Here is a 25373-nt window from a genome sequence, read left to right as displayed (position 1 = left end):
ACACACCCTCCACACCCCAGTTTAGAACCCTCTGCTAATCAATCTACCATGGCTCTTTGGAGAGGAGGAATGCCCCCATTTCACTGGACAGAGGGAATGGTGAGCACCAGGCATGCCAGACATTCCAACGGCTAAAAAGAGGGGTGGTATTCCAGGGCTAGCATTACTGGGCTGAAACTCCTGAGATATAAAGCACATTCCACCCAGCTGTTTCCAAATTTTCCCCTAGGCTGTCCTAGGAGAATTGCACCCTCTTCCATTCTGGGGAGAAGTTAAAATTAGGGCCAGCCCTGCGGGGCTGACATGCCAGATGCCGGGAGGCTGTCCCCAGAAATAAGCTGGTTCCCACCGCGGATGGGCGGGGCGGGCGCCTCCTGTCCCAGCCCAGCGGAGAGGCTCCTGGAAGGCCTGCCCCTTCCAAGTGTCTGCAAGGGGTCTGGTCCCAAGCTTTAAAATCCTGAGAAGGCACTGCGTGCCGGCCTCTCCTCTCCCAGCCAGTCGTGGCCGGCCTTTCAAAAGTGTGCAGTTGTCTCCTCCCTGCCCGGCCCCGTCGTCGCCCAGGACCAGCTGGCGGCGGTCTGACCCGCGGCTGCAGCTCAGCGCCGCGGCGCTCTGCATTCGGGCGCCTCCAGCGCGCGGCTCGGCTCCGGGAGCCGCTCTGCAAAGTTGGGCAGCTCCAGGCGCACGCTTTGCCTCCCTCCCTGGGTCCCCGGGTCTCCGGCGCCCCCGCCCCCCACGCATCCTTTCACCAGGAGCAGCCTGTCCCAACGGGCTGGCAGCTTGCACTCCTTCCCAGCCTTTCTCCCTGAAGCGCGACCATGCTGCTAAGGGTCGTCCTCCTGGCGGTGCAAGGTAAGGGCTGGACCTGGGGACACCCCCGGGGGGCGCTCTGGCGACTCGCTCCGGCTCCTGCTGCCCCGGGTGGCCTGGCTGGCTGTGCTGGGCTGAGGTGCCTCGCGGTCCTTCTCCGCAGCCGCCAGCCTCCCTCTCCTAGCCAAGGCCAGTGGGGTGGGCGTGGGGTCGCGCAGAGTAGGCGCCGGGAGTGTGTGTCGCGGGGAGGGGGGGCGTGTAGTAGCTCATTCCCCTCCCGCCCCTGCTGCACGCCTTCCCCACGCTTTCACCAGGTCGTCTCCCCGCGGTGCCCCAGTTGGTGCAAATGCTCGCGTATGGGAGCCCAAACTGAACTGAAACTCGCTTTGTGCCCGCAGCCCTGCAGCTCGCTAGTGCCCTGGACCTGCCCTCTGGGTCCTGTGCCTTTGAAGAGAACACTTGTGGCTTCGACTCGGTGTTTGAGTTTTTGCCGTGGATTTTAAATGAGGAAGGTAAGGTGGCTCCGTGGAGAAGAGCCGTAGGTGAACTTTTGTCCTCGCTGGCTGGGCTTTTTTTTCCCCCACATGGGTAATGTTATCTTGGAGTTAATTCCCCTCGGCAGGAAAAACGTGAGTCATGGATCCTCCTCTTAACCCTCAGCCGTGCTGCAAGGGATGGCCAAGGAAGAGACCCGAGGCCGTCTTTGTTTACCTGGCCTGTGGTAGAACTTCTGAGAATTTGCTCCCCACCCCATTGCTCCTTAGTGGAAGAAAGAGAAAGAGAACAGCTAGTGATTGTCACCCACCAGCTGTGTGGCCCCTGCAGGTCATCAGCCTTTCTGGTCCTCGGTAGACATGTGTGAGCTGGGAGAGTTGGATGGCACTAGTCCAGCTTTGCAGAAGTGGTTCCATAATTCTGCAACGGGACCTCAGTGCCAAGACCTCACATTTGCCTTGTGTATGATAGTGTTTTTGCTGCATGATTTCATCCTCACTCCTGTTTATAATCCAGCACTGGACAAAAGAGGAAACTGAGTCCACCATGGAATGCCTGAGGTCACTCAGCAGGTGGGCGTTGGTCACTGCCTCACTACACCATACTGTTTGGGTCCCAGGGAGAAAGCATAAGTGTGAGGTCTTCAGAAGTGTCTCCTTAACTTCATTTATATAAAGAGAAAGTGGTTCTCAGTACCCAAGAGCAGGCACTGGGTGTCTTCTCCTTCCCTTTCTCTCTCCCTTGTGTCACCACCATTTAGAAACCTGATGGCCCGGATCATCTGGACTGGAAAAGAGCCTCCTTTAAAAAACACTGCACCATAAATGAAACCAGCTAAACCTCCTTCCACACTCAATGGATCTGGAGGATGGGGCCCAGAACCTCTGGTTAGGTGTATGAATTTGTCTTCACAGCTCACTCTGCCCCAGGCTTCTGCCCAGGGCTTTGCATACATTAGCTTCTCTTACCCTTACAAGTGGGTAATGTTGGCCCCATTTTACAGAGGAAGAAATATCAGTCTTAGAATATTCAAATGGCTGGTTCATGTCACGCAGTGTCACTGAGTGGCCAACTCTGAGCTGTCTAGTTAGGAGAAGAAACAGGAAGGAACTAATTCAGTAGTAATCTTCATTTATCTCCAACAATTGCCAACTCTTGCCCACTACAGTGTACTTAGGGGTAGCTGGGAAGGGGCAATGCCTGATTTATTATCAGAGGGATTCCTACCTTGCTAATGGCTTTAGGAATGTCTCTTTAATGTCACCACCCCACCTTTCCCTGTTCTGGTTGTGGGGGACACATTTTGGGAGATGGCCTTGCGTATGCTGCGAGACTGGCTTTGGAGAGCATTATTCTCTAGCACAGTGCTTCTCAAATGTTAGCGGCATCGGAGTTACCTGGTGGGTGTGTTAAGATACAGGTTACTGGGCCCCACCCACTAAGTGTCTGATTCAGGGGGTCTGAAGTAAGGCCTGAGAATTTCTAGCAAGTTCCTAGAGGCTGCTGCTGCTGCTAGTCTGTGGGTCACACTTTGAGGGCCCGTGACTTCCACAGTGTATGTTTACACACATGCACACACACAAACACACACACATACACCCTTCTGTACTGTGGGTCCTCAGCAGGGCCAGGGCTGGGGCGAAGAAGCCACTTGCATGACCCTGAGCGTGAACAGCTCCTGGTTTGCCTCACTGTAGTGCTGGCCCTGAGAAAAGGAAGCTCAAAGCAGTCCCTGAGCCCCCACCCCCAGCCCTCTGTCAGGATGGGGGCCTCTGGGTCAGTGGGCATGCCACAGCCTGCTGAATGCAACCGCCTCCCAGGCCCACAGGAAATGCTCTCTGCTGAGTTGGCACTTCTGCCCAGCATGGCAGTTAAACAGTCCTCCTTCAGGGAAAACAGGAAGATGCTTATAGGAAAAGGTGATTACAGTTTAATAGTATAATGAAGGCACTGTGGCTTCGCTTTTTGCTTTCTTTCTAACAGCCACTGCTTTCTGGCTCAGGATTGGCACTACTGGCTTGGCTGGGGGAAGTTAATTCATTCTCCTCTGAGCTCTCCAGGGTGGAGCAGGCAGGTTAGACTTCAGTCATTACAGATCTGGTTTTTCAAAGGCCAGAACTTGGACATAACAGTCCACTCCAGACTCCAGGGCAGTGTGCCGGTTGCTGTGGTTGCCTGCTGAGAAGCCATCACCAAGAATTTCCTCTATAAACCCATTTCTAGGTTGGTAAATTAAAGATAATAAAATTATTCCAGGCTGAAATCTGGCAAACTGTTCATGAGCCTCTCTGCAAATTTATGTCATCTTGCTGCAGAAACCCTTTGAAATTGGTCCCCTCCACCTCCATGGGTTGGACCCACCACAGAAAGTTGTGGGTTTCAGAGAATTTTGCCCACAAGCACTAGGGACACAAATGGTACTTCCTATATGTCCTTGGTCAATATGTTAATTCACAGTGGAGAGAAAGGTGCTAAAGCCCAGTGAAGGGAGTTTAGTTGGAAAACAGTCTGCAAATTAGAATTCCATCACAGGAGGATCAAACATGGGGGTAGGTGGAAAAGTCACTTTGTCTCTATATATGTCCCCTTCTGCCTGAAATTCTATTTGAGATTCACTCCTTTGGTTTATTTAGAGTATGAAGTCCCTAAGCCTCTCTGATTACAGTTGCAGTGTCCTTCGTTCATGGCCATTTTGAAATATGCTTTGTCTCCATTGGACACAGGATCAGGTAAATTTCAGCCGGACAGCGTGTTGTGTACCACAACGGAGGGTTCCCCCAGGCAAAGGTGGTTGCACTGGTGCAGGTGACCACACACTGCAAGTCCAGCTTTGTGTTTCTAGTTTTGCCAGCAGTTGCCCTGCTTCCTTGATTTCCCTCGATGTATTTTGTAGAATATTTTTATTTTCCTGACATCAAGAGAAGTGAGATTACATCAGACTCAAATTTGAACTCACTTCTATATCTTAGATTTGAATTAAATCAGGACAGGAGGTATCTATTTTATCCTATAAAAATCATCTTCATTCATTCATTTATCCTATAAAAATTTCAACTGTGATTGATTCATTCACAGTTCAAAGAATCTTGGAACCCCTTTGAGTGATGGCGCTCCACTGAATTGAGACTGTTCCTTCCATTTTCCTAATGCCAGCTGTGGGGGCAGGAGCCCTTCGGCTGAGGATTCTTGGAGACCATGCAGTTGGGCGCGCATCCAAACAGTCACAATTTAAAAGAGTCATTGAGTGGAGTTTGGCTTCACTCTCATTTTGGGGCATTGTGGCTTAGTACCTTTTACCTGATCCTATGAGGAAGCCATTGGAGGAACTTAGGAAGGAAGGAGGGGAGGTAAAACCAAATTCAGGTACTGCTCCTTAATGAGAAGTTTGGAACACTAAGCCACCTGGGAGGGGAAGGCAGCTGCGGAAAGGTGTCAGGTTAAGAGGAGGTAAAAAGGGAAATTGAAAGCACTTGTAGGGAAGCCCAACATTGCTTTTCCACAATAGGGGCCGGGGTGTGAGAAATTGCCTAATGCAGGAAAAGTCTGGATGGTTTTTGTATCTTGGAGCAAGTGATAGCATCTGAGGCAGGCAGGCTTCGGGGCTGGGCGTAACCAAGGGGAGGGTGGGGTGTAGCAGAGTGTACTGAAATCACGTTGTAAGTGCACGTGTGTGTCTCTTTCTGATACCCCCTTCCTTCACTCAAACTCATCCCTTCTCTTTTAAGGACAATCTTGGCTACTTGGCCATCTGCGTTTCGGTTCTGCACTCAGTCATGTGCCAGTTATTATTAACAGTGATAAATCCCGCCTCGTACTTCTTGAGGCCCAGCTGGAGCCACAAGTCTGGCCAGGATCCCAAGGGGAATTCCTGGGAGAGAAGGGCCAGTCCTCTTCTTCCTGTAGATTATAGCTCCTGTCCTGACTTTGGGGGGCTGATTCAACATCCCACCCTCACATCACAAAGTTCATAAGGCAATTCTTATCTTCAGGGGCTGCTTGATCTTCCATCATCCCTGCTGGTTGTTCTTTTTGGAGCTCTCTAAGCAGAAGTGCAATCTCCCATTGTTTAGAGACTGGAAACCAGCACAAGTCTGGGGGGGTTCCTTGGATGCCTCTGGGAGAGATGGTTTACACCAAAAATTTGGCCAAGTTGTCCTACAGTATCATGTGCCCTTCCCTGGTGCTGCCCTGGCTACTACTACTGTCCTGTTGAGCATGGCTGTCATGTACTATGCCCAAGAACAGCCTGGCTTCTCCCTGGCTCTGCCTGGAAGCCCAGATCCTAGAGCCGGGCCTTGGGGGTCATCCAGTGTAACCTCCTTATACACAGAACACGTCGGCGCAGCCCTGGGGCAGGGCCTGATCTCCTTGGCTCTCCACGGGTTCTTTCCTCCAGCAGTGCTGCCTCTCTGCGAACATCCCTGTCTCCCCTGAGACCTGGACTCTGCAGCTAGCTTTGTTGTGTTGGAAACTCTTCATCAGAGAGCTAATTATATTCCAGACATGTGGAAGAACTCAGATTCCAAAGATGCAGTGCTTTGGGCCTACCAAACCCACAAAACACTACGTATTATGCCATACCACGTAACATTTATTCACTCTTTCAGATGTGTAGGGATCCTACCTGGCTGTGATCTTCAGCATATACAAAAGGGCATGGCACATAATGGATGCTCACTAAGTATTTGTTGAATGAATGAATTCCGTGAATGAATCCAATATTAGATGATGAAAATGTTCTTATGCATTTTCCTACATTCTCCTGGTTCATTCTACCCCTTCAAAGGTAGTTCCTTATCATGAGTAACAGTTTAAGCCTAGGGGCTAATACAAACTCTGGAGCTGGACAGCTTGGATTAGACCCCAGGCTCTGCCCTTTCAAGCTGTGTGGGCTTGGGCAAGTTATTTATCCTCTCTATGTCTCAGTTTCTTTGCCTATCAAATGGAGATAATAGAAGTACCTATCTCATAAGATTGTTGTGAAGATTATACTACATTTAACACATGGTGAGCACATTATACGTATAACCTGATGTTATTCTTACTCTTAGTGTTACCAGATTTGTATTTTATCAACATTATAAACATGACAAATAAACATTAATTCTTCTAATTAAGACAGCTTTCCAACACAGCTTCTGGGGAGATAAGGAGAATGTAATTTTCTTTTGCTTATAGTTTTACCATTTGCTCTTTATTCCAACCAGAGAAAGAACCTTCTTTTTCTCGTTATTTGGCTCTAGTGTAAGCATCAGTGAGCGTCCTCTCACTTTTGTGTGCCTGAACGAGGTGCGAATGTAAAGTAGTAAGACTGAGTTTCACGCTTAGCATATGCACTCCCAATGGAGTACACTGTTTTCTTTATAAATTACTGGGTTTTGCCAGTAGTGCTTTGCTTTCTGCCTCATCAGTCTCCCACCCCAGCCTGCGGTTCCCCACTTCTCTGTTCCCTATAGTTGGTACCTCAGCATCAATCAGCTCTATTATTGGTGGTGCTGGTGCCAAACTGATCTCTCATCCCCTAAGCTCTTGGGCAGGTCCTTAACCCTTGGCCTCCTTGTCAACCAGTCTGGGTCCTCGAGTTCCCTGGTGTGAGCCCTCCACTTGGGACTTAACCTGCCTGGGTTAGTGATATCTGCCTGCTCCTCCCTCCTTGACTGACTTTTCTGGATGTAGACTCCATCTGGGCAACCTCCTTTTATCAAGGCCAACACCCAGTCTGGGTTCCTCCCTAGTCGCATTAGACTTGCTGAATGGGAAGTTGCTACCCAGCTTCCAGCCTGATCCCCAACAAGACACCTGGGGATTTTTAGGATGTTTCCCTTCTCATAATTGCAGAAGTCAGACAAGGTCACAATATGTTGGAGAAAAAAAATAATTTCTTGTCAAAGGACTTTATGTTTTTGTTGCCATCTTCAAACCTTTTAGCCTACAGTTATCATGTTTTGTGACTTGCACCGTGGGATATAGTATTCATAAAAAGTTCTGGTTCTTAAAATAGCAGAAGCTCTTTGGGTAGGTCACCCCAGCAGCAATCCCACTTCTCTCTCTTATTAAACTGTATTTGGTTTGTAAGGGTGAAATCCATTTATGTTAATAGAGGTGATGGGCATCTCAGTAAGTAGAGCCAGCAGGCAGTTGAACGTGTCTTGGGCAGCCTTGCTGGTCAACCCTGCTTTTCACATCTGACAACTATCCCAGCACTCTCCCTCAGTTTTTTTATGCTTGTCCTAATCAACTAAATCATGTGAATGTATTTATGCATTCATGTCTAGGTTGTGTTCAATTCAGGTCTTGGAGTGTTTCATTACCTATTCAGCTATCTACCTCTCTATCTGTCTATCTTAGAAGAAGGTAGTGCTTAACACAGCATAGATTGCTAGGAGGAAGTTATTTAGGAGTAAGGAATTTTCACAGTATATCAGAAGTTTCCATCATATGAACAACCTGCTGTTTCACCTATGCAGTGGTTCTCAGTCCTGGCTGGACATTAACAACCACACAAAAAGTTTTTTTAAAAATAGCCGTGTCCAGCTCCTACCCCAAGAGACAGTGATTTATTTGACCAGAAAAGGGGCCAGACTTGGCATTGATTAAAAAAAAAAAAAAAAAACCCAAACACATTAACAAAGAAACCTACTCCCTAGGTGATTCTAATGTGTGTCCATAGCTGAGGACTATGCATTGGGATGGCTACCAACTCCCTGGCCCCTCCAGATGTAAGAAAGAAGAAATGCCCTCTTGTTAAGCATCCTTTGATGATTAGCAGTTGCCCACAGGATAAAGTGCAAACTGCCTAGCTTGGCATTCAAGGCCCTTCATGATTTGTCCCAAACTGTAATTCTACTCCTCCCTCCCATTAATCCCTAATGTACTGGTCACTGTTCTCCTCTTCCTTCCCATTAATCCCTAATGTGCTGGTCACTCAGCATATCCTTTACTTTCTTGCCTCTTAGTCTGTGTACACTGTCTCTACACCTGTATAATCCTGATTTTTTTATTCCCCTGTCCCATCCTGGCCTATTTAAATGCTATCCATACTTTGAGGTCTGGCTCTTTCTTAAAACATTCCATGGTTTTCCCAGGTGAAATGAACCTCTCCTTTCCCTCCCTGCCCATAGCTTTCACTTCCCACTCTGTAAATCTGATTAGCGTCTCCCTTTTGGAATCTCCATCCCATCACCTCATCGGACTATTACATCTTGGAGATCAGGGATCACATCCTTTCTACAATACCTGACGGAACATGATATAAACAAACACTTCGAATTGAATCAATCTCTAAAGCCCTTGTTGAGATTGATTAAAAAAAAAAAAGAGAAAAGAAAACCTTTAACATTTTTTTCTGTAGTGAAAGAGGTTGTGTTTAATAATCCTTCCTACCATAGGACTTCAAAGACTTTAGAGGCTTATGTTGTAATTTCCAAATAGGACAGTGAAGCGGTGTTACAGCTGGCCTCACCAATACATGGCCTGTTTCACCCCTGACATGCCAATGGGGAAATAGCTCTTGGATTATTTAGCCATCACGCTGCCTGAGTCCCTTGATCCTCTGCCATCACAAACAATCACAGTGCAACCTTGAGAGTGGAGCTGCTGGGTCTGAAAAGTATTTTTTGGCAAAAGATTGTCAGACTTTGAACTAGGTATTGAAAGCGGGTGTTTCTAAGGCACTCAGGTGTGAGCTATCAATAGTATCTGCCTTGGTGGTTAGAAGCAGGTAAAGATACCTGTGTGCTCTGGGAAGAAGTTCTTGCATACAGATATAACAGATGGAGAAACCAAAGGATCAGGTTTGTGATTCAGTGAGATCTGCCAAAACATTTGCTTTCTCTACTTTGTGAGAAATTTGTGTGTGTTTGGGGGGATTCTAGGGCTAAAAATAAGATAATAAAACAAAACAAGTGGTGTCCTACTGTACCTTCATAGCATCATGAAAAGCTGCTAAGGATATTCATACTATGAACAAGCACTGAAGAGCCTACTATCCGTCAGGAACTATGTCAGTAGCTGGAGGACATACACATGGGTGCACAGTACATGGAGTACATAGCCCCGGTCCCTGCCCTTGGTGGCAGCCATGGGCCAATCCAGGAGACAAAAATCTGTAATCATGGTAGAGAGTAAAAGGAGTTGTGTGCTAGTCAGGGATTTTTATCCCTGGGCTGTTTAAATCAAACAGAAAAGGAGTTTATTGGAAGGGTGTCAGCTCTCAGAATCAGAAGGAAGTCACAAGAGCTCTATCTGGGCAAGAATAATAAAGAAATGCAAGGTGAAGGCAAGATCCTTCTGATAGAACCATTTGTGTGACTCTGCCACTGAGTATTTGTTACTCCACTGCTGGACCTGCCTGTTCAGTAGCTGTGGGGGAGGTAAGATTGGCCATGGGAAGCTGGTTAGGGGGTTCCCCGGGGGCCTAAGTGAGCGACGACAAGAGCCTGAATTAGGGCAGGGGTATTAAGTTTAAAAGGGAAGGGGTAAACAAGGCACCATAAAGGGGATTAAATTGGCAGGGTTTGAGGATTCTTGAGTGGGAGTGAAGAGTCAAAGGAGAGTGACTCTGGGATTTCTGGTTTGGGCATCTGCTTGGTTGATGGTGCCAACAGGTGAGAGCATTTCAATAGGAACTTGATGTTTAGGGTAGAAGAAGATATATGGCAGGTTCTGAGCTGCCTGGAAAATACCCAAGTGGAGATTTCCAGCAGGTCTTTGATGCAAGAATCTGAAGGCCAGGTATAATCTGGGAAAGACTGTGGCCATGGGAACCTTTAGCATAAAAATCGTGGTTACAATCCTGAGAAGAGATGGTATCACCCAAGGAGAAGGTAGAAAGTAATAACAGTAGGAGGCCAAGTATGAAGGCTTAAACTCGCAATTAAGGCTTCAGCTTAGCAAGGGGGAAGGGACACAAGAGAAACAGAAGGAACCAGGCATGCTTGAGGAGAATTAGGAAAGTGAAGGGTCACAGAAGCCAAAGGAGTTAGGAGTCTCCAAAGGAGGATGTGATCAGCAGAGTCCCGCACATTAGAGAGGATGGACACAGTGGACTTGGCCATTGGAATTGACAATTAGGAGGCCATTGGTGCTTGAACAAATGCAGTTTTTGGTGGAATGATGAGGGGAGAACCAGGCTGCCCTGGGTAGAAGAATGAATGGAAAATGTAGACGGTTGGTAGAGATTTCTCAGCAAAGATGCTTGGATGTGATAAGAAAGAGAATCAACCATACCTACAAAGAAACTTGAGAAGAGAGTTTTTGTTTTTGTTATGTTTTTTTTTTTAAGAAGGGGAGACTTTTACTTGTTTATGGTGTGAGAGGAAGGGACCAGCAAAGAAAGAAGACTGAAAAGCTGGTGGTGGGGTTGGGGGAGGCTTCCTCACTAGCTCTGAATTAGACCCAATTTCCACTTTGACAATTCAGAAACATACGAATTTCTTTGGCCCGTGTAACCCAAGAGCCCTGCACTGAGTGGCTGAGGGCACTGGAATGTCCACTTTGACATATGTGTGATTGTATTTCTGCTGTAAATGCAGAGGAGGTAGGAGATTGGGCTGAATCTGTGGTAATTATGATGTGTCCTGGAATTTGCCCATTAAAAAACACAAACGAATCTTTCATAAGCTGCAGGAGAATGTTTTAGGTCTAAGGGAGCTTGAATGCATAGCATATCCTATTTCTGTTACAGAAGTAGCTCCCAGAGGAAGTGTGAAGTGAAACTTAACGAAATAGTCACACAATAGCTTCCTAGGCAGCCAGGGTCTGTGATCTACAGAAAGCATTAAGCAGTGCCTGCCAAGCACATTTATTGTCATCTTCTCCAGCCTTTACGACAATCTTGAAGGTGGTCATTATCGACACTTTATGGATGAGAAAGTGTGAGGCATGGTGAGATTAGGATGATATGCCCAAAGCACTGCAGTTAGACAGCAGGAGAGTGGACACATCAACCTAAGCTCACCTGGCTTCAGCTTCCCCTGGTCCTAGGCTGCCTCCCACAAGTGAGTAGAATGATGCCTTTGTTCTTCTAAATGTCAACACCAAGGAAGACAGACTTGCATGGTTTATGTTTCTCTAGACAAAGTGGGAAGCCTCTGCCCACATCATCAATTTTGATGATGTCCCAATGTTAGAACTCCTTCCCTGAGTTCTAGCCCCCAGCTACACCTAGAGTGTCCCCCATGCATTGGCAAGCCTTCGGCCTTTGGAAGGCATCAAGAGACAGGGAGATGTAATTTTTACTTCTTTTTTCCATAACAGATTATAGTTTACTCTGGGAACCATTTGAAGGATTCTCTTCTCATTCCTCAGCATAATCTTGGAAGAAAACTTCAGGAAAAATTTACAGCTCGACCTAAAATACTTTGGCAGTCTTAAGGAGTATTCCTAACCTTCAAATTCATCTATTCCTACTGTGAAAGAATTAAAAGAGTACATGGATAAATGTGTTTTTGCAAGCTGGTTGCCCCTCTAGACAAGCATTTTGGTACTTATTCATTCTATTACTCTTAACAGAATGGCAATGTTTCTATATAGCTAGGTGATATATAACTTAGCTAGATGCTTAGAGAAATTTCCATTCCTTATTTGAAAAACTTTTGCCTCACTGCCAAGGAGAGCTGAAGTGTTATTTGGGGCTATGCTTATAATGAACGTGACTTTAATATGCTTTCGCTTTACTGGGAAGCTGCCTCCTTTGCTTAACAATATTTTACGATTAAGACCATCTCGTCTGAAAGTATAACTTAGGAAGTTCTCTTTTTAAGTGTCCACAGATTTCTTCTATTTCTGTGACTTTATTAAAAATGGATAAATAGGTAGATGGTTGGAGAATTTTCTTTTGAAGTATGTTTTGATCCTACACTAGCCAACTTTAAAGTATAAGCTGTATGGAAAGAAATCCTTTGGTTTTCCATTATAAATCCTGAAAATGAGTGACGCATGTCTGAAATTGCACTGTTGTTCCTGAAAACTTTTTTCTTTTTTCACAGATTCTGAAAAAACATTAGTACCTTAAAAAAAAAAAAAGAATCAACACTGAATATTAGTTCTCTTAGAACTCACATTTGGAAAAACGTATAGGAAAAACTGAAAAGAAAAATGAATATCTCCCAGGTTATATATTAGTGATACAGATTTCCATCTTTGTTGTCAACATAAAATACTGAACAAACTACCTACACATGGTTCTGTGCTGAATATTGTAGAACACAAGAGAAGTGGTGTTGGGAATAATACATCTGAAAGTGCATTGAAAGTTGCATGAGGCACAATTCATCTGTAATCCCAGGTTTTTAGGCCATCCTCATTTAAAGAACCCATCAATAATTATTAACGATGTCTTCATTTCTGCCGTGTTCAAGTTTGGTCCCAGTGGCCATCTTGCCTGTCAAGTATGCTATTAACCAACTTTGGAGAGAGGATGAGGATGACCTACTTGTGTAACAGCTGGAAGTGGACAGCTCAGTTGCTAAGAAAGTTTTCCCACCCCTCAGAATATTCCTTGAGCCTCTTGTCTTGCCACAAACTCAGCTACTCACAATAAAAATTGCTGGTAGATGAAAATGGTTTATATTTTTAATTAACCCCTTTCAGTTTTCATTTTGGTTATTAGGAAGCCATACGTACTTTTGTGGCTATATTCCTGTCATAAAATAAGTTTGGACACATTTATGAGTGATCTCTTGCTGGGCATAATGTTAGCCTAGTAGTCTAAGAATTCTTAGAAAATTAATGGGTCTTGGAAAAATAGATAATAGTCACCATCATTCTATCCAAATGCGCAGTGAATCACAGTCATGCACAAAAGACGCTGGGTTTTAGACTCAGATGATTTAAAAATTCTGCCTTGGAGATGGTGACAAAGGAAAAAGCCTGGAGAGTGAACAACAGGGATTCAGAGTTTCAATCTCCTTCTAGTCTCTGTCTCCAGCCCCCAGGTGTGCTGCAGAATGGCTTGCCGTCAGGGTACCCTCAGCTGGGAGTTCAGGATGAAGCCTGGCATATTTTATTTCAATATTTTGAAAGTGGATACATAGATGATTGGTTTTTTTGCTTTTATCCTTAGATCTCATTTCAGAGTAGCTAAAAACAAGCCCAGAGACCAAAGTGGCACTGGCAAGCATTTACTGAGCAATGGGTGAGGGTGTTGATGTTGAACCTGAAGATTCAGTAGGAAAATGAATAATGATGTTATTTTATTGAATATTTATTGGGTAATTATTATATGCCAAATACTATGCTAAGTGCCTTACATGTGTTATCTCATTGAATTCTTCTAATAACCCAATGAGGAAGATACTTTTTACAGATGAAGGAATTGGGGTTTAGAGGGTTTTTTTTTTTTAAACATTCCCAAGTTAAATCAGCAAGTAATTGATAGGACCTGGATTTTAACCTAGGTTTGTTTAAACACTAAGGACATCGCCACTCTGCTATATTGCCTCTGTTCCCATTCTCCCTTGACATGAGGTCTCAGGGAGTCTTTGTGATAGAAATAATGATAGTAGTTATAATATAGCTAACCCTTATAGAGTGTATATGTCTCTTGTGCATATGTTGTTCTAGTGTTTTATAAAATTAACTAATTTAACCCTCCCAAGAGCCCAGTGAGGCTGGGTCCTATTTTTATCCCCATTTTAGGGTTGAGGAAAGTGAGGCATAGAGAAACCTGAAGATCACTGAGACTCTAGGTAGCAAGGCTATATTTTATAACAGGTTTTCTGGCTCCAGACTGTGTTCTGTGATGGATATAGCAACTGTCATATTCTTTTTTTTTTTTTCCACTGCACTTTGAGGCAAGAAACTCTTCTACTTGAGTTCTGATGTGAGTGACTAAGAGAACCATGTAAAAGTATTCTTCTCCTAGATTCTCCCATGGACAGAGAGAAATGAATTCTAATTCGAGGAAGTGAATTCTAACTTGAGGAAATTTTAAATCAATCTTTTCCTTTAGAAATGGCACAGGGCCCTGGGACAACAGAAGAATTTTCTGCTTGGTTCCAAGTTCTAAATGGGATTAACTTGGGAACTCCTGTGAGAGTCTCACACTCAAAGGGTCCCCACGACTGCCCTGCATTCTCTGGACAAATTCCAGTCCAACTGTGTTCCTCAATGATCTTGATGGTCTTGTTTTGAAAATGAGTCAAGTATCCCTATGCAAGGAAAAATGAAAAATGTAATATTTGTCTGCTTGAGTTATGCAAAAAGACATTTAAACTCAAATGAGGAGGGATATAAGCAGGAAACAACATATCAGCCCCAAAACAAGAAATATCTTTCAACCTTGGATAAAGTCAGAGGAATGAGATTGGTTTTTCTGTCTTTTCATGCAGTAGTGGGCAATGTCTTTTGACCCGTGGCATAGGAACATGCATCTCTCATTTAATTCTTGTAATGACCCAATCAGGAAGGTATTCTCTATAGATAAAGAAACTAGGGTGTAGATCGATTGTTTTAACATTTCCTAAGTTCATTCCATGGGACATGATGTGTATTTTAGGAACCAACACATAAGGGCCCACGGTCATAATAGACCTGTTAAGCTCATCTCGCATGATCATCTCCCCTCTCTCCTCTTCCCACTGGCTCTTGGTCCCTTAGGACTTGTTCTTCCAAGCCTGGAACAAGTTCCTTCCTCATTAATTCAGGTAACCTAGTGCCATCATCACAAAACTGACTTCACGTTCCACTTCCCAAAGCCAGTTTCAGTCTCCTACAAGTGGAAAGAAAGCTTCTACCACTACATTCCATTCTCTTTGGCCTCAGTCCTTGAAGAATAGATTTTTTCATCATTTCCAGAGAGTCTGCAATGGCTGATGGCTCTATTAGCATCTGTTAGAAGCTAAGGGGTCAAGATCAAAGGTTATTTTCTTGTGAGAAACCTGCACTACCACACCCCAATACCCAGTCCATGCGCTCCATGAACTGGAGCTCAGCACATGCTTCATTCACCTGTGAATGACACAGGTAAGGGTGTGCAGTAGTGCCATTTCCTGGGCATGCCCAGAACCCTTCTCCAGACTGTCCCAGGGCATTCTCTTTCTCATCATTCAAGCCTAGGCTGAAATGTCACCTCCCCACCCAGCACCCCATCTCAAGGCTGACCTTCCTCCAAGTTACTAACTATCACATCGCCTAATTTTATTTTTCTCTCTAGCACATTAGCTCTCTGATATTTTTCTTGTGGATTTAATTATTTGTTTGCTGTCTCCCAACTCTGTTAAACCCTAAGCTTTGTGAGAGCAAAGAACCCATCTCACTCGTGTCACCAGACATTCTCCCACGCCTAACACATTGTCTGGCACCAAAGAGGCGCTCGGTAGATGTTGGACAAATGGATGAATGAATCTTAGTCCCCGTGGCGATGCGGCCTTAGCAATCTACAAAGGCCAATGTGTTGTCAGGATCTGTTCAATGAAATGAAATCCCAGATGAGCTTAAGCATCAGAGAGACTTTCTGCAAAGTGATGCATTTCCCTCAGGGATGTATCCAGGCAGAAGAAGTGGACAGGAAAGATGGATTTTTCAGTTATGCGTTAGTCCTGCCATTGTGGCGCCACCAACTTTCCCTCTGTCTGCTGGTTTGAGTGAGTGTTCCACTGTGGGAACAGACTGATTTCCCAGAAACAAGGTAGTATTTTCTCCTTTTGACAAATCTAGAAAGTAATTCCTGCAGCAAAGAAAGATATATAACATGTAGAAACTAAATTCTAAGACACTGTCCAGCCATGAATAAGGAGTGTGTGTATGTGTGTGTGTGCGCATGTGTGTGTGTGTGTGTGTGTGTGTGTGTGTAAAGGGTAAATCCTTAGCTAGTCCGTGGTTTGAGAGTGATTTTTCAGAAAACTGGGTAGGTCCTCCCACTAACCAGTTGTGTATGAATCATTCAAACAATTGTTTTAATGCTTTTTTCTTCCCCTATGATAAACCAAACTGATACCCGAAATCCATCATGGTAATAAAACTACAGATCATATGGAAAACACTCCCTTATCACAGATTTTTCTTTTAGGATCCTAAATGACACAGAACTCAGTGTGGAGCTCTGGAAGCAGTTCGAAAAGAAATTGCCAATTACTGGGTGTGAGTGTCTGTCCCCCTTTCTCATGCATCCTTATGCAAATGCACACAGTGTGTTGCATTTCTATGCCCTTCTCTCCATGGAGGACTGGGGGAACCAGTATCATAACCCAGAGTTATGTGCTATTCCCCAGGCCCACTTAAATAGAATCACAGCTACTAACTGCTGCCATTTATCGTGGGCACCTGCATGCTTCGTGCACTTAACTTCGTTTCATCTTACAACCATGCTCTGAGGTGGGTGACATTCCCTCTAGCTCACAGATAAGGAAACAGAAGTCTCTGGTGGTTGAGTGGTCTGCCTGACATCACACAGCTAGAAGTGGCAGGGCTGGGGCAGGAAGGATTGTCATGGCTTCTATCCTGCCTTGTCACTCCTGAAGCACTGTCATGATTTTTGAACCTCTCTTAAAGTGCTTACCACGCCTTCATTTTATTGGCTTTCCTTCAGCACATACCTTTTCCCTCCTATTAAGCTATGATTCTAGAAGTTGGCATCCATGTCTCTTCCTTGCCTTAATCCTGGGACTTAGTGAAATGCCCGGCACGTGATAAAGCAGGGCCTAGACCAGGGGCGAGTCAGGCACTCGCCATGGGTGCAAAATTTAAGGTCGTGCCAAAAATCTCAATAATCAAGATAACTAATATTTTAATGCACTATTTTAAAAATTCAAAATTAATGCAAAAATTTCATGAGGAGCAAAATGACAAAATTTTAAACGAAGATAGGCTCCGAACCTGCACTTGGCTTCCTTTGAATTACCCTGGTCCCAGTCCCATAAGAAGCACTTAGGACTTGTTGAATGAATGGATTGTAGAACTGGTGTTTGGCGCACGTGAGCTGAATGTATGGCTAACAATCCAGTGAAATGTTACCATTCAGAACTCATTGATGAATCTGGTGGACGAAAGCCCTTGGACTTTCCCGCTGTTGGTTTGTCCACAGAGATGTTGATTCAGCTGTCGTGGTCACTCCCAAGCCTGGAAGAACTGCCAGAGTCCAGCTTCCCTACCAGCCTTGGCAGCAGTCTGCCCATGGGGAGTAGTTTTCTTAGCAGAAGTTTAACTCTAAATAAGAAACTGTCATTGGTTGTCTAGGATTTTGAAGTTTCTACAATTGCTTTTTCATTTTGTTATTTTCCCCCTTTTCAGATATTTTTATTTTAAGAAACCAGAGTAGTTGTTTTGGAAGGACAGTGATATATGTATTAATATATACATATGTATATATACACACACACACACACATACACACACACACTTATATATCTATCCATGCCTTCCCCACCATTCCTACCCCTCCACTAGGGCTGGGTGGAAAATAGAAGCTCAGTAAATATTTGTGAGTTTGTCAGTTGAAGGATTAGTAGAAGATGGACTGTAGGAAAAAGAATAGTTTAATTTTGAGCATATTAAATTTATATCCAAAGTCACCATTATGTTTTGTAGCCAACAAAAAGCTTTAAACCAAACAAAAAGATCAGCAGGTCTAATTTGCTTTCATTTGTGTTATGCCCATTTTCCCAAGCTGTTTGCATTGTTTGTATTTGGAACACTACTTAGCCAAGTGAGGGAATCCGTAAGTGGAATGTAGTTGCTTGTTGTTCACAATAACATTTAATAAAACAAAAAACAGGCTCAATTACAGAACAAATCACCACTTTCAGGGGAACTTTAGTCTCCCTCTAAAGATATGTCTCCTCAAAGTCAACAGAATTAAAATGTAGAAAACGAGTTTCAAATGCACAAGCGGTCAGCCTGACTAGAAACCGAAAGGGAACAGAGGAGCCCTGAGTGCTGTACAAGCAGGGACTGGGCAGGAAAATCTTTCTTCTCGCCCATAGATGTGGCTGTCTTAACTGGAGCACAGGGGTTGCAGCTCTGGACCTAAACTGTTGAAAAGAAGAAGAAATTTCTATTGGAATAAGTCTTTCTACTGCTTAGGTATGATCTACCTAGACAGGCACAGTCTAGAAAAAGTTACCCATTTTCAACAAGACCAGGTTATTTATTTATTCATTGATTCTACAAATATCTACTGAGGATCTTTGGATGCCAGGTGCTGGGGATTCAACAGTGAACAAAACAACAGTCCATCTCACATGGAGCATGTGTTGTGGGGGGGAAACATAAGATAAATGACTGACTAAACAATGGTATGATGTGCTGGGTGGTAGAGGTTTCATGCAGAGAAATAGGACAGCGTGGAGTAGCTCTTTGGGCTTAGGTAAGGAGGAAAAGACTCTCTAGAGAGGAAACAGTTGACCAGAGGCCTGAATGAGAGAGGGCGTGAGCGTAACACATGATGTGTTTGAGGACCAGCAAGGAAGTCAGTGTGGCTGCAGTGAGGACAAGTGAGAATGAGAGCAGGTGGCACAGGTGCCTGGGTGCCCGATCGTGTTGGCCTGGTGATGGCCCCGGGAAAGAGTGAACTTTATTCTGAAAGAAATGGGAAACCTTGGCCAGGGGGCGGGGTGGGTGTTGAGCAAACAATGAGCTGATGTGATTTTTGTTTTGTAAAGATCACTCTCACTTCTGGGTGGAGAAAGAAGGGTGCTTTAGCCCTGGGAACCCAGAAGACAGGCATAACCCTGCCCTTGTGGAGCTTACAATTGCATGGGGAATTTTGGCAATGGGCAAAGAAAGAGATAAAGTCAGTTCAGGTACATTAGGAGTAAAATTAAAGAGCATGCTAGGAAAGCAGAGAGAATGGGACTGCCTGCTTCAGTTCATGGTTAGGAGAGCTCTGGAGAGGTGGCACTGAGCTGAGAGCAGAATAAGGAACAAGAGCCAGCCATGCACCAATGAGGGACGGGAGACCATGCCAGGTGGACAGTCAGCAGTGCAGAGACCCTGAGGTAGAGATAAGCCGTGTGTGACAGAAGGACAGCAAGAAGGCTAGTGTGGCCGGAGCACAGTGGTGAGGGGGGCAGGGCCAGACCTTGGAGGGATGTTTAGGTTGTGGTGAGAAGTTTGGATTTTAATCTGATTGAAATGGGTAGCCACTGGAGGGATTAAGTCTGAATTCTGTTTCAAAAGGACCACCCTGGGTGCTTTGTGGAGAATCAATGGTGGAGTGAAATGGAAGCCAGGAAACCAGCCTTTGCAATCGTGTAGGCAAGAGATGAGAATATTTGTATTCTGGTAGAGGTTTTGGTGTCAAAGAATGAATTTGGGATATATTCAATATTTTGTGGAGGTAAAGCAACAGGATTTATTCATGCCATGGTTGTGGGAAGTAAGGAGAATCCAGAATGATATCTAGGTCATTGGCTTGAGCAACTGGGTGGGTGGTGGGACCATTTATGGAAACAGAGAGGAACGGGGTCAGGTCAGGTGGAGGAGGGCCTTAGTGGACGCAGGAAAATCCAAGAGTTCTGATTTGGACACATTACTTTTGAAGCATTTGTTAAAGATTCAAATGCAAATGTTTCATAGATAATTCAACACGGGCATCTGGAGTTCAGAGATGAAGTCCGAGGGGAAGATATCAAGTTGGGGATTATCAGCCTGCAGATAGTATCAGATGCCCAGAGATGGATGAAATCAGTTAGGGAGATGGTGCGGATAAGGAATAGAAAGAGGGTACAGGACCAAGCTCTGGGATACTCCAAGATCTGGAGTAGAGATGGAGAGAAGGTGCCAGCCAGGAAGTCTGTCTCTCTGGAAAATCCTGGCTGAGAGGGGTGGCCAGGCAGGAGGAAGGCAAGCCAGGACAGAGGGATGCCTTAAAACCAGAAGAAGAGTGTTTCTGGGAGAGTGTCCAGCTGTTATTGCAGCTGATTAATAAAATGAGGACAAAGAGAAACCATTCAATTCGGCAACATGAGGGCATTCGGTGATCTTGGGCAAAAGCAGTTTGAGGTGAACAGAGAATAGCAGTTTTGAGCAGCTTTCCTTTAGCTGAGGAAGCCAAGTTTTATGACTCCTCCATGAAGCCATTTGTGAATTTCTTTCTCTGTAGCACAGACAGACACACCTGTCACCGGCTGCTGTTGAACAGACTGAAAACGGTTGCATTCTGTGGCATAGAATTAACCAAAGTTTTTGGTATCCTCTGTTTTGTCCAAAAACAATCCAAAAAGCCCAGTTGTTTCACTTGTGCCTATTATTTTTGAAGTGTTTGGAATCACAGAATGGCCAGATGACTTTGGCGATCATGTGTATAATCCCTTTATTTTATGGATGAGGAAACAGAAGCCTGGAAAGGTAGAATTATGGAGGGAGGCTAGAATCCAGGATTCTTTCAACTGCATCATACTCGGGTTTTATGATCCATATAACTCTTCCCTTCATCCTCAAAATTCACCAAATTAAATAGGATTAGAAGCATGGTCCCTAGGTGGTTTGCATTAAAGGCATTCCACCTCCCTAGTTAATTCTGATCTGAGGCTCTTATCTGTAAAACAGAATCACCTCCATTGGTTAGGTAATTATTAAACCACAGATGGTACTATTTATGAAGGTCTGAAAAACAGAGACAAATGACTGTGTAGTAAGAATGGCCTAGCTCCATGCACATCACATGGGGTTTCTGTTCATCCTCTTGTCTGATTCTAGTGATATGGGTGGAATTATATTACCTCCCTCCCATGAAGAGGTTGAGCCTCATGCAAAACTTGACTTCCGTGGGCCAAATGGCAGAAGGTACTGACTTTAACCGGTTCATGCCAAGAGCAAGGACACAGGCCTTGGCCAACAAGACTAGAGTCTGGATTTACTCATTTCAGTATTTTTGTCTAGAAGTTCATACTGGGCCTGGTTCCCTGACTCAAACAGCATATATCTGTTGTGGCTCACACAAGGAGTGGATTTAAACTCCAGTTTAATACAGGCACGGGAACCCGTTGAGATTGAATGAGTACTTGGGGGGCAAAAGGTTAAAATCAGTGTGACAAAGTACAGGACAAAGAGGGACACCAGGTCAAACCTGGTACCAGAGTTTAGACAGAAAATGTGTGCTGTCTTAGAGCTTCCCAAGAACAAGTTTTTCTATTATTTATTTATTTATTTCAGGATATTATGGGGGTACAAACATTTTGGTTACATGTTATGACTTTACCACACCCAAACCATGATTTGAGGCGTGCCCTTTCCCCCCTACCACGTTTTTCTAACTGGTTCTAAAGGCTGGTTAGGGTGGGAGTGGGTGCCTTTTGTGATCGGAGCCCCAGGTTTTCCTGGAATAGATCTTGACCGTATTCCAAAAGTGTCAAAGCTAAATGAATTTCAATGTTATTGAATAAGTGAATAAAAGAAAAAAATATAAGAAAGTTTTTTTTACTACTATATTTCAGAACTAAGTATTTAAAGTAGATCTTTTGAAAATAGTGTTAATTTGTCTTGTAACTTAATGTCTTTTCATTCATCACTAGATCTTAAAAGAGAAAACAAGAAGATGGTAATAGTATTACTAATAGTTATCACTGGAACCATCTTTGTGCCACACACTTATTAGGTATTTTATTTTAATCATTTAAAATCTTCCCAATAGATTATCAACCTGCAATTAAGTATTGTTATTATTAGTCCCATTTTGTAGATAAGAAAATTGAGGCTCAAATAATCTGCCTGAAGTACATGGTTTTAAATATTACATCTGGGATTTATACCCAAGTTGTCTTCATTCCAAAGCCTGTTCTCTTTTCAATGTGCCAATGATTAAACGGAAACCACCTGAAAAAATAGAATTTTATTGAAAAAGATCTTCATTGATTTTTGCTGAATTACAAAGGAATAAACATTTTTTATTTAAAAAAAAACAGAAGTGTCTGAAAGACAAATCACATGTGCTTCTCACGTCACTGTTGAAGCTTTTATTTATAAAAATGATGCATATATGATAACAATTTAAAAACAATATAAGGATATATAAATTAAAATTAAAAGACTCCTTTCTTTCTCCCCAAGCCTCAATCTCACTCCGTATAAGTAACCACTACAACCAATTTCTCGTGTAATATCTGCAATTGTGTTTGCATTCAGAGGCAAAGAGATGTGTGTGTTCATGTGTGTGTGTATAATCCATCTTTGGGATATAGCTTTTAAAAATAATTTTCTGTTTCCATCCATGCCACTTATGCAGATAAATCCCTCAACTTCCTAAATAGCAAAAATTTTACTGCATAACACATCTAAATTGGAGAATTGACTAAGGAGGAAACTGAAGTCCAGGAAAGTCAAATGACTTTTGTAAGGTCTCACAGTCGGTGGGGGAGGCCAGCACCCAGCCAGTGAGAAACCTGGTTTGGTACTTTGTCTATGTAACCTCATGCTGCAAAATAAAACAAAATGAAATCAAGAGAATGCTGAGCTCCTGTAACTCAAGTGGAAACAACATTCCAAGAGCTTAACTGCCATGTGAATTAATATTTAGGCAAATACTTAATCATGTTTCCATCTGTCTATATAAAATATAATGAGAAGAATAAATCAGTAAAACCTCCTTCTCTCAAAATCACCACGGAAACATACTGGAGAAATGACTAACAATGATTACAACCTACTTAACCAAAAACCACATATATCAGCTTTCCAAATCTTGGAGGCAAGTGTGAAATAAAGTCTTATTACTAAAAACTTGTCTTTGTCTTTGAAAGGTGCTTTATGGTGAACATTCCAATACATTAGATTTATCTAGATTGATGAGATTTCCTATGTATGTTGCACAAAACGTCAGGGATTAAAATGAAATGAGTTCTCTTTAAGAATCCTAACTTCTATCTAGAAAGTAAAGATTTTTAATGACTACTAATCTATCCATATGCAAATATTTGGGTGCTTTAAAGTAGTATTAGAGTCTACTTTAAATGGCTTTGGTTTAGGAGGTGGACCATACAAAAAGCACATTTCTATGCTCATTGGAAAAATGTTATAATTTTTATCTAAGAGAATAGACTTTGTCTCATCCAAGCAGGAGTCAGAAATCAGAATAAGGCAGGAAAGCCATGTAGAATTATGAAGTCACATTTTGGTAGAAAACATGTGCACTTTACTCCAATCCCCAGCCTTGCCATTGGGCTGAGCTATCAGATGAAGTACACTGTGTTTCTACCAAAATTATTTCACAATCTCATCCATTATTTTTGTAAGAATTACCAGAGCTCAGGAGTCTTACATTACATAGCCCTAACGAGCATGTTCCCATCAGTTTTTCACCCTCCTATTCCTTGTGCGCTTGCAGAAGATTTGGTAGGAGCTGAACGTTGTTTGTGAGCGAGTTTATTTATTCAGTCATTTTTCTCAACAGAATCTATTGGATACCTATGATATTTCAGGCAGTAATGTAGGGACTGGGATATAGTAGTGAACAAAACAAAGTTCCTACTCTCGTAGAACTTATATTCTGGTAGGGGGAAGCAGAAAACAAACACATAAATAGGTATACGAGAGATCATGTGTTATGAGGAAGTCAGTGCAGGTAGGAGGATGGTAGGAAGAGGGTAGAGGCGGTCTGGGAAGACCTCTGTCACAGCTGCACAGAGACCCTAGGGAAATGAGAGGACAGCTGCATGGCTCTCTGGCATCTGAGGGTAAAGCAAGGGTAACACCCCTGAGGAATGAGTGTGCTCGTGGGGAGCCGGGGAGAGCTGTAGAAAATGAGGTGAGAGGCTGCTGGGCCAGATAACTCAAGGACTAATAGGATTTATCTGCATACGTGGGAGTTGGATGATTTTGAGAAGAGAGGGGCCATAGTCTCATTTCCTTTTAAAAGGACTGCAGGTTGGTGTGGGGAGTACACTGTGAGTGGGCAAGGGACAAGCAGGGCAGCTAGAGGTTATAGTTCAGACAAGAGGTCATGGTGGCTTAGGAAGAGCTGGCTGCAAGGCCATAGTGTATGATGGTACAGGTTGTTCACTGCTCAAGGACATCTGGCTTTTCTCATTAAGCCAGGGGCTGCATCAGTCAGGAGGAAAGATGCCTTTTTCTAATTGGCATTCTAGGTGGGGGCTTTTCTACAATTCATTTGTCTTTTTCTAAATTGCATGCTGGCGGGTAGCAGAGAGATAAGTGAGAAGTGGTCTTACTAGGGATATATTTGAAGAATAAAGCCAATAGGATTTGCCAATAACTTAATGCATACATGAATGGCTCAGTTAATAAATTAATCAATTCAGTCAGTCAATATATAGCGCCTCTTCATTGTTCCCTGTTGCAGGTGGGTTCCTTGGAAGCGGTCCCCAAGGAGATTAGCAAGTTTATGAGGGAGTGCTCCTGGAATCAACACCTGAGGAAGGGAAAGGGAGGAAGCAGTGTTGGGTAGAGGGAGAAACTGGGCTGAGATGCAACCTCAACAAAGGCCTCAGCCTACTTCATGGATGCTCTGGAGCTGGACTGGCCCTTTGTGTTGTTCCAAGCTGGAGCAAGGGGGCCATGCCTTTATATCCCTATGACTAGTATCCAGGAAAAAGGATGTGATCTTGGATGTGCCAGGTCTCTTCACTGGAGGCATTTTCCAAAGACGGCTGACCAGCTGAGGGCTGCCTTCCAGTGGCAGTCCCGGCATCTGGCATAATAAGTACTTCAGTCCTGAAGGAGGATCAGCAGCACAGCATGTCCATGTCCCTTGCCTATGGCATAGATACTATCAGGCTACTCTTTTCTGCTTGCCCAAATATGTAGATATATCAATCCAGTAGATTTCCAGGTATCTACCAACAATCCTTTCAAATGGCGGTGCAGTGAAACCTATGTGCCTTATACATTTTAGAAAAAAGTTGCCCAGACCCCAACCCTCAGAAAGCTTAGAGTGCACAAGGGCAAAAACTGTACATAGAGCAAAAAGTAATAGATTCAGAGCTCTTCAATCTGTCAAAGAACTCAGGTGATTCTACGGGCCAGATTCTGGCTGATGCGGTGTTTATATGCGTTTACTATCTAAGGATAGTATCTCTCAGTTTGGTGATGCAAGTGGGAAAGTGAAGTGGGAGATGTAGCTCTTCTGGATCATTTACAAAAATCACTTTGTTTATGAGGAAAGCATCTCTTAG

At 43.8% G+C, this 25373-nt stretch overlaps 1 protein-coding gene across 2 annotated transcripts in view; it reads left to right on the top strand.

Annotated features, from left to right (window-relative positions):
* The first annotated feature begins 215 nt into the window (after positions 1-215).
* The window catches only part of MAMDC2 (MAM domain containing 2), a 151790-nt gene continuing 126632 nt past the window's right edge, over positions 216-25373 (top strand). Inside the window, exons 1-2 of one of the 2 annotated variants that reach the window (XR_011233927.1) lie at positions 216-852; positions 1209-1322. Coding sequence is in view for 1 of the 2 variants with exons in the window: in XM_069474127.1 (XP_069330228.1) it covers positions 819-852; positions 1209-1322 (148 nt within the window). In the remaining variant the exon portion in view is untranslated. The remainder of the gene's footprint in view (positions 853-1208; positions 1323-25373) is intronic. The other variant, XM_069474127.1, reaches the window with a different exon arrangement.

This window comes from Eulemur rufifrons, chromosome 7 (assembly GCF_041146395.1).
Source record: "Eulemur rufifrons isolate Redbay chromosome 7, OSU_ERuf_1, whole genome shotgun sequence".
Lineage (NCBI taxonomy): Eukaryota > Metazoa > Chordata > Mammalia > Primates > Lemuridae > Eulemur > Eulemur rufifrons.
Note: the sequence above shows the minus strand (reverse complement) of the source record. Positions and strands in the feature narration are given on the sequence as shown.